Genomic DNA, 18823 nt, shown 5'->3' on the forward strand with positions numbered 1-18823 from the left:
TGAAAAATGTGCAGTACTTCTTTGTAGGAAGTAAATAGTTATAGTGATTCAGTGTCCTGAAAATGTTAAATATGAGCGATAAACAGTATTACACCTAGTAGATGGTAAGCTGCTATTCTAGAGCAACATTCATAAAAATTGTACATCATTATTTAACAAACATTTATAGAGAATCCAATTCACTATGTGGTGTCTTGGCTACTTACAATAAATAAGTCATTTTCCAAAGATTCCTCATAATCTGGTATAATAAATACTTTTGGATAATGACAGTTTATGCTCTAAAATGAAAGATGAAAATTTGGTTCATATGTATGTCAAAAGACTATTTAGGTTCTCTAACCAAAAATGATAAGAAATGGCACCTGCCTTTCAAAAAAGAATGACAAAAATAGAATGGTTATCTGAAGACTAATAAAATTATTACTTCCAAAATGCTGATTTGAGCTATAAAATAGCTATGCAGAAAATGTACCTTACGAAGCGGTTTGCAAAAGATCAAGGTATATAAACAGGAAACACTGTATAAGCCTCTTGCTCCCCTACTTTTGTGTTGCTAGAGGTCTTTCTGAGAAAGCTAGATGTTGTCAGAAATGTAATAAATTTGTGACGCAAAAGATGAGAATCTATGAAGAACTACGACAGAGAGGAGTTAACCTTGTGTTCCTAATTATCCCTTAGTCCAAAAGTATCTTCACTCGCACTGTCTGCCTGTTTCCACATCTTTCTGTTTTGTTACTTGAAATCCCATTATTAAAATTCTATTTGTGCCATCGCGTCAAAGGCTGGGGGGAGAGGAATATAGGGAGTTACTAATCGATGAACATAAGGTTTCAGTTAAGCAAGATGAGTAAGTTCTAGAGATCTGCTGCACAACATTGTACCTATTTTCAACAATACTGTATTGTACAAATTTGTCAAGAAAGTAAATCTCAGATTAAGTGTTATTGTCAGAATAAAATAAATTCTATTTGGGCTTACAAGTTCATGTAAAAGATGCAAAATTCACATAAAGAAATTAAAATAGTATTTGTGAATCACATACTAATATGAATTAGTTTAACTTTATATCCAGCTAAGATCTGTGGCATGAAAGAGTGGAAGCTTAGATAAGGATGGGGAAATAAGGGTCCATGTTACAGGTAACTTTATGAGGTAGAAAAGGCCTGGGCTGGGAATAAGAGAAGGTGGAGAGGGTGTGCCACAAGAGAACATGAAGAAAGGAGTGGATACCATAGAAAAATGGCCTTTAAAAAATTTTTGCCCAAGGAAGTTGTGTACAGGGAAGGAAAACACACTCTTTTTTTTTTTTTTTTTTTTTTTTAAGGAAACTCCTGGCCCCCTTCCATAAGGAAGTTACATCCTTTACCTGTAATCTGTGTTAAACAGGTTTTTATGTATCTGCCCAGGGACTTAAGCAACATCTTTAAAAAGAAATATTTATGGAAAAATGCATTCTGAGTTTGCAACAATTGATTTACAAGTGGCTTTGCAGACAACAGTCTTTGGAGAATTACTTCCATAACTTAAGTTTAAAGTTAAAATTAAGTTTTTCTATGTTTCTAAATCAAAAAGGTGACCATGCTATGACTTTTAAAAATTCTCCTGAATTTGAAAAAGAAATGGCTAAGGTTATTTATAGATTTGAAAAGACCAAATCATTCTTGTTTTAAAATAACCACTGAACAAATAAGAGTGAATGTCTCCTTTTTGTGGCCTTCCCAGTTGCAAATCTTATTATAATTTTCTGTAGAATATTTACTAAATCCTCTAAGGCTTTTTCTTTTGTAGTTATCATGGATTTGGACTTAAACTTGGCAGAGTTATATTTTTTAGTGATAGAAGGGAGAGGCCACCAAGAGTAGAATCAGAAATTTCAATCATAAGAAAACTAAAAACGTCATTTCTAATATACCTAAAAAAATCTAAGAAAAAAAGTAGATATGGATTTGTGAAACTTGACAGTTGGATTTCAGAATTACATTTTAAGAGCTTAAAGTAAATCTGAATATAATACACCTTAGCTTAAAAAGCTTAATACTGAATTTGATTTTTTTTTTTTTTTGCTTAGATTTATATGAAGGTGATGTACACTAGCTACCATGTGCAGCACTTAAATAATGCCAAGGAAACATAAACTTTTTGTTTGACATCTGGGGCCGTCTGAGGCAGGGTGTCACAGAGAGCCAAGATCTTGATGAAGCATCATTAGAGTGCATCGGAATTTCTTGGGGAAGTTTTTGCAAAGTAAACCTGCATAGATCTGAATATATATTTTGTACAGTCTTTCTAGGATAGTGATTCTGATTGCAGACATGGTTGAGAACCACGAGTTTTGAGTCTAATATTTAGTTCTGTAAATCTCAAATCTTCTGTATGGTCCAAAATGAGATGATATAAGATTAACTATAGAAAAGTTCAGAAAAATACATGGAATTTCTGTATATATCACTATAATTACAAATTATAAGCTAATTAAAAAAATCAATGTGAAGTCCTGATGTAAAAGGAGAATTAATAAGGAAAATTATAAAACACAATTTCATGGTACCAGGTACTACAAGTGACATAACATATTTGCAGTACTAAAATGTTTAAAGAAACAAATTTGGGCTGTTGGAAGTTAGAAGTTGTACTCTAACGTCTAATTAAAAAATAAAAAGTTAGTCAACCCTACACTGGGTTCCAAACACACCAATCTTTCATATATTTAAATGTGCTGTCACATTATTTTTAGAACAGTATTTGGCATTAAGCTGGCACAAGCATGATAAATAATAGCGTTCGTCTACATGAAGTTTCACATATACCATTTTTATGAAAAATGTAATTAAGAGGATGTAATTCAACTATAACTTTTATAGTTTAAAAACAAGTATTGGTGGATAAATGCAACTTCACTTTTTTTTCCCCACTGTTGAATATAAAATGAATGTAATGTAGATTAATTTTGCTCTCATACCCCAGCACAAATATAACTCCATACAACACAATTTACAAGAAAAGTATGCTAATAAAATACAGCTCTTATTATTAATATATAACTAGCATAAGGTAAAATGCCATGTTTATTAGATTTATAATTTGAGTACATAAATATTTAAAAGATTCTTTTAATTTTTTAAATTAATATTTGCTTTAAATTTGTTCAGGACAATTCTTCCAATAGCTTACATTCCTTTTGAAATGCTGATATGTACTGATATGTATTATTTAAATATGCATATTCATGAGGTATATATAGATTTTTTTAAGATGGTGAAAATTAAAGCTATTTTTAGCTACTAGACAAAACAGATCAAGAAGTAACAAAAATGATTTAAAAACTCTTAGTGACATCCTCTGAAATTTAGTATTATATTAATAATAGATAATATTATGGACTTCTTTATACACACCATACACTATTTTATGAGTTTTAGGTCCATTAGCCATTTAATACTATAATATTCATAATAATTGTAGGAAGTAGTTATTGCCTATTATTGACCTTATTTTGTGGATGACATTTGTCTTGAATCTTCTCTTTTGCTTATATATTTATCCAATCCACCAGCAAATCCTATTGGCTCTACTTTCAAAATATAACCCAGGATCTACCATTTTCCTTCAAGCCAGCTGCAACTATCTTCATCTAAACCACTATCATCTTTTTGCCTGAGTTATTGCAAAAGCTCCCTAATTTTCCTGCATCCATCTCTACCTGACTATAGTCTCTTTTCAATAAAGCAACCAGAGCAATCCTTTAAAAGATAGGTTATTTGTGCCTTTACTCCATATTATCTATTATAATAGCTTTCCGTATTATCCATAGAAAACACAAAGTCCCCTTAGTTTTCATTTCTGTTTTGTTCACTTCCGTATTTCTAGCTCCAGAACAATGCCTGGTCTACTATAGTCTATAAACACATATTTGTGCAAAAAAGAAAAAAAAAAAGGAATGAATGATTTTAGCTGACATTGAGCAATTTACCTAACTTGCTTTGCCTCAGTTACCTCATTGGTAAAATGAGGTTAATAGCAACATCTACCTCCAAATGTCATTGTAACCACTAAGTGAGTTAATGTGCGGGAATGGAATAATGCCTGACTCATAAAGAGCTCCATAAATGTTATCAATAGTAATTACAGATCATCTTCATTTTTACTTTAGCCACGGAGATTCCTAGGTCTACATCTGGAAATTATCATCCCTAAAATTGCTTTACTTCAGAAATCTTTACTATCGAACTACTGTGTCAGCAAACTGTCCCTGATTTGAAGCTTTTGCCACTTTATGTGGTGTAAATATTCCCATCATGGCCCATTTCAAGCTCCTGACAGTTGAATAACCTGCTCCCCAAATTTCTGACTATTTAATAATCACCTCTCGCAAGCTGGTATAATCTGGTTATAATAAACCACTGCTACTATTCTACTTCCTGGCCACATTTTTCTTTTTCTTCAGTTCTCTCACCCTCATATTCAACTATACTTCATCTTTTACATAATAAAGACTTCCAGCCAATAAAAATTTCTGTTTATTTTTAGCCTGTCCGCCTCTTTATTTCCTTTTTTTATCTAGCCTGAATTCACCAGTTGCTTACCTGAAACATTCTTTCACCACCACCTTGATTCCCTTTCAGTGCTCTTGTTTTTCTGTTGTACTTGCTTTATAAACCATGATGTCTACTGTCTATGTTCTTATATTTGGGGGTTGACTGTTTTGTGCATGGAAGCATGTACACCACTGCTAGAATACATTCATGTCCTCCAGCACCATCTGGATATAAGGATGACTAGGTAATTATTTTACTTTCTCCATGACCAAAGATGGGGTCTGGCATGAGTGCAGGAAGAGTGCATGCAGCAAATAAAAATTATTGGGCCAGCAGTCCGGAAGATCCTCTTTCTGGCCACTTATGTTGTATATCTTTAAAAACCATGGTAAAGATTTTTAGCTGGCTCCCTTTCTGGGGCCCAGAGAAAACTGTGCTCCTGGAGTACAACCTGCTCCTGATAGTCCTGCTTTTTTTTTTTTTTTTTTCTGATCAGCTACTTTTCTTTTTAACTTCAGCAATTATTCTAAATATTCACTTTAAATGAAAATTTGTTCTCAAAACACCCATATAATGCTGTCTCATTATTTCATGTAGAAATGAAACGCCATCAGGTATCATGTTCTTCAGTTTAATGTTTGTTCTCATAATTCTTTCTAGATCCATAACATGCAGTCCTCTCAGTCCTGGAAGATGTGCGAGCTTCTGCTATTAAAAGTCAATTTACCAGGATCCTTGATTTGGTGCCTTGCCAGCTTCTGCCTTAGCAATGTATTTTCTTAAATTCCTTACCTCTCGGTGTACAAATTCTCTAATTGTTTTTCTACCTTAAAAAAATACCTTTGAGTTTTCTTTTTTGTCCATGAGCATCTGATATCTCTTGCCTTGGTACCGCACACACTTTTTCCCTAAAAATCATTTCCACCTACCAAATCCTATTTATCTTTCATTCTCATTTTGCCCTCTGCAGTCTGGCTTCTTCCTGGAATCAACCCATTAAAAATGGTCTTGTTGAGATCACTGAGGACCTCTTAAATGCTAAATCCCATAGATGATTTTAGTCTCTGTCTCAGAATTTCTCTGCTGCACTTGATGTTATTGTGTATTTGCTCCTGCCTGAAACACTCTTTTTCTTAGGTTTGGGAGTCCATGTCCTCCTCTCCTTCCTACCTCCTCTCTGACCACTCATTCCTTTGGGGATGCTGTCCTGCTAATACCTCAGAGTTCCAACTGCACTTAACAAATTTCCTTTCTCTAAAAGTTCTTCCTAGGAAATGTCATGGTTTGGCCTTAATAATCACTTTTATGCTACTGACGCCAAGATCTTTAACTTTAGTCCAGATTTTTCCACTGAACTTCAGATTTGTATTTTTAATTGTTGTCTGGACATTTTAAATGCATGTTCCATAGGCATCCCAAAAGTAACATAACACAAATTAAACTTGTCATCTTTCCCAACAACCAGCCTATCCTCTTCTGTATCTTCATTTCAGTTGGTAGCACCACCTTGACACATTCTTTTTACTCCCAGAAATCTTCTCCTGAGCATATTTTAGGCTACGGTTTCTTTACTCAATCTGATTGTTTGCATTTACCTTTATTAATTTCTACCCTTTTATATTGTTATGGATGACACTCCTTGCTTGCTTGCTCATGTGATTGTGCTTTGTAAATAATGTCTGCATATCTTTTCTCTTGTGTTGAAGAATTCAAGATGGGAGTAGGAGCCTACATCATGAACATAATATATCATCTTGAATTGAAAACACTGGTATTATATTTTTGCATAACTGTATTTTATGATAGGATAAACAAATCCACATCCAACAAATGTTATAAAATAACAGAATAATTTTTTGGTTGGCATGTGAAATCTAAAAGTTTCAAAATATTTTATAACTATTTTCATTTGGATTGTTAATATTAGAGCATAAAAATGAAGGTCAAAAAATTTAGAGACAGAAGGTTGTCAGGTAAATGTATCAAAAAGTGTTTAATAAATCCATATGTATAGTTGAACAAAGGCCATATAGGAATGATGGCCAAGATTACACTTAATTTGCACTAGTATATTTCTTTGGAAAAGTTAGGAAAACATGCACATCAGTAAAGGCATACTTTCCAGGAAGCCAGACTCATGCTCTACTTGTTAAGTCAGAATGCATTTTATTTTAAAATTAGAAGATCACGCATAGTGACATATACACCTAAACCCCCTTTTACACACACAGACAGATATGCTTACTCACAAACAGATGCAGTTATCTATATCACCCCTAAAATATATATGTGGGGGAATGTCCATAAGGGTCCCAAATGGTAGAAGATTTATGAATCCAGTTTAATATCATAGCCATCCAGCCACTACCACTGGCACTAGATCATAATCTTGTACTTAGTTTTGCTACCACTCCTTCATATAAAACAGTAAATTGAAGTGATTTTCAAATAGTGTGGGAGACCAAAGGGAAATCTTTTCTGCCTCTAGCAAGCAGAAAATGCTGTTAATGAGTCACGGATGGCTTCTCTACTACGCAATACACTTAGCCACTTCCTTTTTCTGTGCTCACAGAAGCTGTGATTATCAAATTCTACAGCAGTAGTTTGAAAAATGACTTCACTTTTGAGAATTTGTGAGCCATATATATTTATATATTTTATTTTTGCTTGCCATGGGGAGTCGAGTGTCTGCTATTGACATAAAGTTTATAAAGCACTTGGAGGGTCTGAGATAAAAGAGATATGATTATAAAGAAGGGTAAGAAAATTAAAGAAGGACAAAAAGAGAACATTTGGCCCTATTTTCCCTCCATTTTCATTTCAATAGAAATTCTATGTGCAGAGGGGACACATGAGCACCCAGGGAGATGAGAGTAGACTAATAAGTAATAAGTAATTTATGAAAAAGATAGAATTTATAGTGTATGAGAACATAGCTTTTGAGTCAGAAACTTGAGTTTGATTCCTCACTCTACCATTTACAATGTGTCAGTTATTATTCTATAAGCTTTACATTAATCAACTCAATAAAACCCTTATAACACTTGTGGGAGGTAGATACTGTTAATATTCCTATTTTATAGATGAGTAAACAGAGGCACAGATAAGTTAGTCTCTTGCCCAAGTCACAAGGTCACATAGTTGGTAAGTGGCAGAGCCAAGATGAACTAAGAAAATACATGTTAAAATTCTTATAGTATTGGTAATGGTGGCCACCATCAATTGAACATTTATTCTTTCCCAGATTTTTAAAAAATTAAGTTTATTGGGGTAACATTGGTTCCTACAATTATACAATTTTTAGGTTCTTTCCAAGACTTTATGGTGTCTCACCTACATGGTGCATGAAAGCTGAAAAATATTAGTTTTCAAATTTTCAATTATGAAATATACCACTTATAAATGTGCAGTAGGATATTTATAAGTAAATATTTTATTTATGACATATTATCTTTTCTTTATAATACAGTTAAATTAACTCATGATTCGGCAGAATAAAAAGTATATCTGAAGCTAACATTTCTCTCCTAATTTGCTTGTGGCAGTTATCTGATGCAATTTTCAGCAGCAATTTAGATTTGAGTATGTGCTACATTATTTGTCATTATATTCCATTCTAGGATATGGTTGATACAAAAATAAAACCTATCACAAGCATCATTAGATAATAATATATATCTGATGAAAATGAATTTTTGAATAAATATAATAGAAGGACATAAGTATATCTGCATTTCAAGTACTATAGGTGGTCCTTATAAATTATTCTAAAATAATTTGGCACATTTACAGGAGAAATGAATACAAGCCATAAAATGATATTCTGAGAATGACTATAGAAAAAAATAAATAGAACATGTCCCCAAACACATATGAATTTCATTTTACATTGTGTGAGGAGTATTGCTTTATAATAATGATGATTTTGCTGAATTCAGCTTCTGCCATTGAATCTGAATGAGTCCAGTCACAGTGTAAATGTGTCATCACTGTTAATATTGAGAACAGTTAAAAAAAGAAGGCAAAGAATAAAAAAAAAATGAAAATGAGATCAGGAGCAAAAGAAGAGATACACACAGAACTTGTCCAAATAACATGGAGCAAAAAATGAAGTGAAGAAACAATACTTGAGACTGTTTATTCTCATGAAAATGAAGAAAAAAATTAATATAACACATTACAAATAGCAAAAGTCCAGTTTATTAGAAAAATCTCTCTCTCTCTCTCTCTCTCTCTATATATATATATATATATATAAAATATATATACAAATATAAAAATACAGTGACATATAAATACATAAATATGTGGCCTCTGCTAGTGATGAAAAATATTTACTCTAGTGATTATGTTTTTATATTTCTGGTTTTTTTTTTTTTTTTACTTTTAATGAATGTCTTTCATTGCATATAATGGCTTTTTAAATGTTAAAGATATACATACATTTAGAAGTATTAACTTCATGGTGCTGTCTCAACTCTGTTACTCTGTACTGCTACAGAGCATACCTTGTCTTATTGTGCTTCACTTTAATGCACCTCACAGATATTGCCTTTTATAAATTGTAGGTTTGTGATAATCCTTCAACGAGCAGGTCTATCGGAACCAGTTTTCAACAGCATTTGCCACTTCGTGTCTTTGTGTCACATTTGGTAATTCTCACAATATTTCAAACATTTTCATTATTACATATTTATTATGGTGATCTGTGATTAGTGGTCTTTGATGTTACTATTGTAATTGTTTTGAGGTATCACAAGGAATGAACTTAATTGATAAATATTGTGTATGTTCTGACTGCTCCACTGACCAGCTGTTCCCCATCTCTCTCCTTTTCCTTTGGCCTCCCTACTCCTTTTGACATAATATTGAAATTAGGCCAATGAATAGCTCTACAGTGGCTTCTAAGTGTTCAAGTTAAAGGAAGAGTCACACATCTCTCACTTTAAATCAAAAGCTAGAAATGATTAAGCATAGTGAGGAAGCCATTTCAAAATGGAGATGGGCCAAAAGCTAGGCTTCTTGTGCCAGTTAGCCAAGTTGTGAATGCAAAGGAAAAGTTCTTGGAGGAAATTAAAAATGCTATTGTGGTGAACACATAAATAATAAGAAAGTAAAACAGACTTACTGCTGATATGGAAAAAGTTTTATTAGTCTAGATAGAAGATCAAACCAGCCACATTTCCTTAAGCCAAAGCCTAATCCAGAGCAAGGCCCTAATTCTCTTCAGTTCTATGAAGGCTGAGAGAGCTAAGGAAGCTGTAGAAGGAAAATTTAAAACAAGCAGATATTGGTTTGTGAGGTTTAAGTAAAGAATTCGTTTCCATCTCCATAACATGACATAAAAGTGCAATGTGAGGCAGCAATTGCTGATGTAGAAGCTTTAGCAAGTTATCTAGATGATCTAGCTAAGATAAGTAATGAATGCGACCACACCGAATGACAGATTATTAATGTAGATGAAACAGCCTTCTATTGGAAGAAGATGCCATTTAGGACTTTCATAGCTAGAGCGGAGAAGTCAATGTCTGGCTTCACAGCATCAAACGGCAGGTTGACTCTCTCGGTAGGAGCTAATGCAGCTGGTGAAGCCAAAGCTCATTTACCATTTCAAAATTTCTAGGACTCTTTAGAAGTGTGCTAATTCTGCTTTGCCTGTGCTCTATAAATGGAACAAGCCTGGGTAACAGCACATCTGTTTACAACATGGTTTACTGAATATTTTAGGCCTATTGTCGAGACCTGCTCCTCAGAAAAAAAAGGTTCCTTTAAAAATATTACTGCTCATTAACAACGCACCTGGTCACTCAAGGACTCTGATGGGAATGTACAGCAAGATTAATGTTGTTTTCATGCCTGCTAACACTACATCCATTCTGCAGCCCATGGATCAAGGAGTCATTTTGACTTTTAAGTATTATTATTTAAGAAATATATTTCATAAGGCTGTAGCTGTCCTAGATAGTAATAACTCTAATATATCTGGGAAAAGTCAATCCAAAACCTTCTGGAAAGGATTCACCATTCTAGATGCCAGTAAAAACACTCACGATACATGGGAAGTAGTCAAAATAGCAACATTAACAGAAGGTAGGGAAAAGTTGATGCTAACTTTCCTAGATGATTTTGAGGGGTTTATGAATTCAGTAGAGGGAGTAACTGCAGGAGTGGTGGAAATAGCAAAGGAACTAGAATGGAAATGGAGTCTGAAGATGTGATCGAATTATTGCAATCCCATTATGAAACTTTAACAAATGAGGAATTGCATCTTTTGGATGAGCAAAGAAAGTGGTTTCTTGAGATGGAATCTATTCCTGGTGAAGAGTCTATAAATATTGTTGAAATGACAACAAAGATTTACAGTATTACATATACTTATTTGATAAAGCAGTGGCAAGGTTTGAGACAATTGACTCCAATTTTGAAAGAAGTCCAACTGCGGGTAAATGCTATCAAAGAGCATGCTATAGATAGATCATTCATGAAAGAAAGAGTCAAACAATGTGGGAATTTTTGTTGTCTTATTTTAAGAAACTGCCACAATCACCCCAGCCTTCAGAAACCACCACCCTGATTAGTTAGCAGCCATCAACATTGAGGCAAGACCCTTCATCAGCAAAAAGATTATGACTTGCTGCAAGATCAGATGATGGTTAGCATTTTTGTTAATAAAGTATTTTTTAATTAAGGTATGCACATTGGTTTTGGAGAAATAATGCTATTGTACACTTAATAGACTACAATATAGTGTAAGCATAATTTTTGAATGCATTGGGAAACCAGAAAAATTGTGATTTGCTTTATTGTGACGGTCTGGAACCGAGTCCATAATATCTGAAAGGTATACTTGTATGTAACCAAATGATTTTTGCATACACCATACATAAAATATATATATATTAAAATGGCAAGTGAATTTATAGGAGGGATTAGTCATATCATTACGTGTATATACTCCCCACTAGTAACACCAATATATTGCAGTATCAGAATAATGTACCCTAGAGAAAATGTTATTCTTCATAGAAAAATCTATGAATAACATTATGCAAAAAATAATTTATGATAAATGATTTAAATCTAGAACTCAGAATGGCTTATTTATACGTCATAAAAACAAACGAAGAAACAAACAAACAAAAAACTCCTCACCCGCAAAAAGGAGTCTAGGGATCCATTCTCCATATATTCCACCACAATCATTACTGGTCGGCCTGCAGGAAGAGCAAGGGAAAACACGAGGATCAGAGCAATTACAGAAATATGTGTTGCAGTTAGAGATTTCCAGCTGTGGCAGCTAAATCACTTGTATTTTATTAACAGGAGTTTCATTTCCCAACATGCTTCTATTAAAGCACTCATATATACATATGCATCTCTCCATTTCTTTATAGCATTATTACTTTTGAATTAATAAAAAAAACATGATTTACAATATGAATTACAAAGGGATTAAACAGTTCCTTTTCTAGAGCCCTGCAATCACTTGTTTATGTTCTTTTTGTCTTGAGCTTTTCCCTAAAAGACAATCAATAAGCTAAAATCAAGGTTTAAGCAGTTCCTATAGCTGATTTGGCAGTTGTGGTTATATTCTTCTATAATAGTACAGTAATTAGGGCTAAATTATATTAAACTTTGCATTTCCAAAATGTTCCCAAGGCCTAGCAGAGAAGAGAAATTCATAAATTCTCTTTAAGAAATTATAAATCATTGATCATAGTCCGCTTTTAAGGGCTTTTAAGTAGAAAAAAAATGTCAGTAGATTGATGTATACTACGAAGTTGATGGGATTTGTAATAATTCTTGATCATCCCTTTATTGGGTATAGATTAGATCAACAGAACAATGATGGCAGTATATGAAAAATAAGTAACTGATTTCATAGTGTAGTGCAGAAGCTAAAATGAAAAACTAAACATCATTTATTTCTTTTTTATCATATCTATTTGAAATTGTTATAGTTCCTAACACCTCTATTAGGTAGAATATTTGACATAACTTTGATCTGTTTCAAAAAAGAGAATCTATTTGTTCTGCCCAATTTCCGAAGTTTAAAAGATAAACTCATTTCAGTTGAATGAAAAATGTTATTTACCTGAAATAAACATGTATGACATATTTACTTTTTACTTCTATATTTCTTGCTTCTCCATGGAATTTTGAGCAATTCAATCTGCACTTTACACAGAATTTATCCTCATAAGTGCAAAGATCTGGAAAGAAATTATGTGTACCAATGCTGGAAATATTAGATTATAATTCATATTCAAACTCATGTCCCTTTTATGAACTCAAAGCCTTGTGGGTTAGAAAAGGTGATGGTAACAAATTAGTACAATGTCTGCAAATGCAAGATTTTACATTTGAATCTATATTTTAAAGAAAGATGTGCTAAAGGTTAAATGTAGTAATCATCAAGTTCCTAATTTATCATGCATAGAATTAGCACCTTAATAAGATCTCCATTGTGTTATATTTCTATAATGTTCCTCTAAGTCATTAATTTCACCCAAATACAGATAAAGAACTTTATCAGAAAATATTGAGGTCAAATGAACTATCAGTATTATTTTGTAGGCAGTGATCTAAAAGATTGGGTTTTAAATCTGAAAGTTTGTTATGAAATTTTTTATTTGGCCATTGGTTTTAAAGAGCTTGGAGACAGATTGATGCAAACAGTTGATTAGCAAGATAGGGAAAATAAAAGGCCATTTTTATGCTTAAATATAAAAATTCTGAGACTAATATTTCAGTCTGAAGTGTAATGGATTATGGATGTTAAGGGGAATAGATGCTATGGGGGAAAGGTTACTAGGATTACTTCCTGAGTTCTTCTGCCCATAGTCATAACTTTTCAACCTATCTTGACCATTGCTGCTAGAGAAAAATATTTAATTTTTTAAAAATATATTAAAAAATTTATCCTTTCTCTAACAATGTCAGTCTTATAAGAATAAAAACAGCTAGTAAGCACTTTACTTGTATCGATATATACTATTATTATCTCTAGATTAAAGCTATAAGACACTGTTAGTCAATCCCCAACTCTCCTAACTAGCCTGATCATCTCCTGCTCCATCAGCTGTTGTTATCACCTATACTTGTCATTCTTGTCTCCCTCTGCCTTTCCTGTTCATATTCCCCTGCTGGAATTATCTCCTGTCTTGCTTTTCTTACTAATCATACCTCACAGATCCCCAGAATTTATACACTGCACCTGCTCCTTGAAAGTTTCCCACAGTGATATTTCCTATATTTGTATCCCCATCACATCTTTGTCTGCATATGAAATATTATGCGTGGATTTGTATTAGGTTGTTTTTCCTTATTATCAACCCACAGATGCTTTGTATCCCCATACACTAGGGTTCTCAAGGCCAACTCTTATACTGCTATGCAGAATAGGTGCTTCATAGATACAAGTTGATTTTTCTCAATGATTTCATAATTCCTAAGAAAGTAAACCTGAAGTATTTCAGCAAGATTTTGATCTATATTAATACACAGTACTTTGAAATTAGTTCTATCTATAACTCTTGGGAGCTACTTTATGCAATCTGAAAATTCATCAGTGACAAGATTTATGTTCTCATTAAAGATAACAAAGAGTCAAATGAAGAATCCTTCAGTTTCTTGTAAATTAAAAGTTTCACACTTGAGCTCTGCATCTTTTGTATTTTGTCCAGTAGCATCAATTAAGAACAATTGTTATTAAACTAAGAACTTTTTTTTAGAATACTGCTGGCATCTAACCTGTAATTTGTTTTCTAGTGGTTTTCTACAAAGAAGTTACACTGTGAAGATTCTAAGCAACTTTACAGTTCACGGTAATCATATCTATATTATTTTCTTTATTATTTTATAATAAAGAATATAGATAAGTATATAAGAAATTAAGAAAGTTAGGATAGTATCCTTCAAATATGTGGCTGGAGAGAAAATCTACCAGTAACAGTGCTTTTTCGGTCTTATTTTTAAATATGTAAAATTATGTATTGCATTATTGCTCTTGGAAAATATATTTGGAGATGATTAATTCTCCTTTCACATTTTCAAAATATTTCACCTATTTCCTTTTAGCCACTTACTCCTCAAGTCACAGATTAACTTAGTAGTTGCATTGTACTGAAGTCAATGGAGGAATTCCAGGATTCTTGAAAGTCAGTCAAGTCTCAAAATCCACAGATCTGTTTTTAGAGTCTTCAGTGTGATTTAAGAGATCTTTGAGAAATATTTCTTAAGTTACACAAAAGTGAATTTCTTTGGCTTTTCTTCATAAATGGCCCAGAAATGGTTATAGATATTTTTAACTGCATTATAATTGAGATCCTATAAGAAATCACTCACTTATATTTGCAACACAATGGATCAAAATTCCATGTCATTTTCATTTGTTTTAGAGACCAGTAGTTTTCTTTATTTAAAACTTTTATGATCTATTGACTAATTAATCTTTTTCAATTTGCAGCTTCCCAATACTTAAGATGATTTTAGTTGGTATTAAGAAACCATATCATGATAGTATTATACTTTTCTTGTACTATTAAAGAAAACAAAAGAAAGACATTCTTTAAATCTTGAAGGAAATATTTTGCTGTGAATTATCTTTTCTTATTTGCCTCAGCAATGATTTGTGAAAGAAAGGGATTATAGAGATTTAACATTTTCATATAAGTAATGAGTTTGTCTAGACACAGTATTTTGTAGCAGCTTGGCAATTTCTAATGTGCAGTCAGTAATATCAAAAATCGAAACAAAACTCAACAATCCCAAAACTCTATTACTAGATTTAAATCAATTCTAGTTTACCTAACATTATATCATATCTATATTTTGTCTACTAGGTAATAAAATTTATGATAATAACTTGGACTGACATATTATCTGTATTATTTCTCCCCAGTTGTAATTCAGGACAAACCCTGGGAGATTAAAAATTGTTTGCCAATTAAGTTCCTTTCCAATCTCTCCTTTACCTTTGTTTTCAGTGTCATCTTTTATCTCTCTTTACTGCTCTAACTCCTATTTTTCAAATTCTTTAGGCAACTCATAATTCTCTAAGTATGACTTGTACCTTCCTCTTTCCTTTGTAAGGACTGACTTATGAATATCTCTACTTGGTAAAATCATATTCTAAAACAGAGCACAGCTTAAATGCCACCTTCATTGTTCTCATAAATCACTTTCTTTTTTAAGAAGACTCGATCGTTTACATTCTTCTCCTTTTACATCTTAATGAAAAAAAATTTAGAACACTTATGGTACGGGGTTGATGTTATCTAGGTAGATGTCTGCCTCCCACTCTAAAGGACCTCAAGTCCTTGAGGTCAGGACTTGGTGCTTAATTCTTCTCTGTAAGTTCACTATCGAGCACAGAACTAGGTATAAAGTAGGTACCCAATTATATTTCTTGAATGGAATGCCAGAAGAAACACACATGTAAAGGTGTTCTCTAAGAATAATTCTAGACCAAGAACAGTTACTGAAATAACAGAATAAAAATCATTCTATTATTTCAGTAACTCTTTTCTTATAAAATACATGGTTTTGAAGAAAAAGAATTACTGTTTGTACTATAAAATATATGCTTTGAAGAAAAAACGGAATTCGAATTTCAGCTCTGATATTTAGTAGCCGAACGATATTAGGCAGGTTATTTGAACTTTCTATTTTTGCATCTATAAAATGAAGATAATATTATATATTACATACGATTTTTCAAAGGTTAGATGAGAAAACATAATTAGTACAGTGTCTGTCAATAGCTGGCACTCAAAAATGTTGCTGAATATTTACTTTCTTTCACTTTTGCACATAAGAATCTGCTTCCCTCTTATTATATTTTCTCTGTAGCAAAAAAATAGTTTTACGAAAAATGAATCATTTTCATATTTTACTGTAGAATGGTATTGACATAAAAATTCTTTTTAAAAATTATTTTCAACCAAAGTTGACATTGAATATTACTTTGTAATAGTTTCAGGGGTGTAGCATTGTGGTTAGGCATTTATATAATTTATGAAGTGATTCCCCCCTTCCTCTGATTAGTCTAATACACACCTGGAACTATACATAGTTATTACAATATTATTGACTATATTCCCTATGCTGTATTTTACATTCCCTTGACTATTTCAGAACTATCATTTTGCACTTCTTAATGAAAATGTCTTTTGATCCTTTGGCAAAGTAAAAATGACTGCTAGTTATATGTTTTATATGATACAGTAAATTGCCAGTTTCAGTACTGAAATTCTCATGTCCCAGGCAAATTGAGATGGTTAGTTATTTTATTTCTGGTGTACTTCAGCACAGCGCAGTTAGAAGTTGTGGGATTAGAGTCAGATAGCAGGATATTGAAGATGTTTTTCATTTTGGGCGTGGGAGCTTTCATAACTCACTTATCGTCCCACTGCCTCAGTCTCTTCATTTGTATAGCTGTATGTTATTTATTACATAATAATGGGAGGTGAATTAACACCTCCTCCATTGCCTGAGATGTGAGATTAAATGAGATAATATGTTTAAAATATAGAGAATAGTGCCTGATACTAAATATTAAATCACCCAATAGCAGCTTAAAGAATGAATGGATAAATGTAGTATTATATCTTACTTTACTGACTAGATGTTGAATCCTAAGCTAAAAAGTGGCTTTCAGAGTTAAGGAGTTTCATTACTAAAAACGAAGAGCTTTTTTGCTGGTCTTTAGGGTCATATTAAATTCTATATATCCCAAATCAATAGATTTGAGGTTGCTGTAATGAACAAGATGGTTTCTCCTACAGTAAAATAATCAAATAGGCATTTTCTTAATGTAAATATTATGTAAACATACTATAATATGTAGTCTTTTAGGAATAGCTTCTGTAGGAAGTCAATTCTTATTTCTACCTAATATGCTTTATTGTATCTTCTGTACTCAACAGATTTGTACCTGTAACAACAGTTCTTATAGTCAATCTAGACTTGATTTTAACCTTAGAGCTATTTGAAACCCCTAAATCTATATAATAATTATGTTGATTTGGTTCTCTTAGTTTATTTATTTTGCTTTTTTAAATTTAGAGGTGACCCAAATGTCATCGGAGAAATGCTGAAGAAGAAAATTATTTTATTTGGTGATGAAACGGCTGAGCAGAAATTAGGAGTGATTTGCATCCATGAAAGCAATAACATTTCTTAATCTAGATTTGTTTAAGAGTAAATAAAAAGTGAGTCTAAAGAAAAGAAACATAATTTTCCTGCCAGTTCCAGAGAGCAGTGGCATACCACCTGCATTTAATAACTGTAGTAATATTCAGTACTATCCTTCTTTATACAGAAAATTACCATTTGGGCAAAAAGATTTCTTCTTAACTGTCTTGTTGACAAAGAAAATTAGTGCCAAAGATGCCTGATGTTAAAATGTGTTCTCACTATAAGACATTTTGCAACCATACTGCAAAATTTTAGTAACACAAAATTTTAAGAATGGCTGTCTTGATTTTGTATTATATCCATAGAAGTAATACAATGACAAAAATCAACCTAGAAACACATGTTTTGAAATTATCTGATTTATGAAATTTTGCTTTCCAATTATGAAAGAAATAATTGATTATATAATAATCGATAGTTTACTCTTAGATTGCAAGAAACAGAACATATTAGAGAATTCTCATGGCAAGAAAAAACGATGTAATGTCTAAGTTCAAAACCAAATTAAGCTGCACGTCAAATAAGTAATTTTATACTCCCTTTGTTTTTGGCTTCTTTCTGTGAACATCTTTTGTGTAGATAATCTAAAAATAGATACTATATCTAAATCAGTACATATGTAACAATAACTGCCTTTAAAAAAATAAGTTCTTCAATGTACTAGCACAGTTCTGGGGGCTTTATATGTGTCAGTCAATTCATTTAGTCCTCACATTAATCCCTGTGGTGAGTATAATTACTAGTTCACTTAACAGAAAAAGATTACCAACTCATCGAGTTTATGCAACTTGCCCAGACACACAATGAGCAATTGGCAGAGCTAGGGCTTGAAGCCAGGTGATCTGGCTCCAGAGTCATAGTGCTTGACCATCTTGTTATACCCTAAAAGAATACTTGGGTCTCCATCTGTAATCTGGAGAACATAACATATTACCCTAAATCTCAATGCCTCATTTTAGAAACACATCCTAGAAAGGTGTTATGGACTGGGCACTGTGTTGCTCCTAAATATGGTTTGTTTTTAAGAAGGTCTAGGATTTTAAAGCCCCATAAAGCATTATAATATTCTACATGAACAGAAAATA

The 18823-nt window shown here is 32.5% G+C and overlaps 1 protein-coding gene across 1 annotated transcript in view; it reads right to left on the reverse strand.

Moving 5' to 3' along the window:
- EPHA6 (EPH receptor A6) overlaps window positions 1–18823 on the reverse strand; it is a 795422-nt gene that overhangs the window by 115742 nt on the left and 660857 nt on the right. The window contains 1 exon segment of the mRNA XM_036218922.1: window positions 11691–11752. Within this exon segment, the coding sequence (XP_036074815.1) occupies window positions 11691–11752 (62 nt within the window).

The sequence above is a fragment of the Rousettus aegyptiacus genome, unplaced genomic scaffold, assembly GCF_014176215.1.
Source record: "Rousettus aegyptiacus isolate mRouAeg1 unplaced genomic scaffold, mRouAeg1.p scaffold_m13_p_4, whole genome shotgun sequence".
NCBI classification, from domain to species: Eukaryota; Metazoa; Chordata; class Mammalia; order Chiroptera; family Pteropodidae; genus Rousettus; species Rousettus aegyptiacus.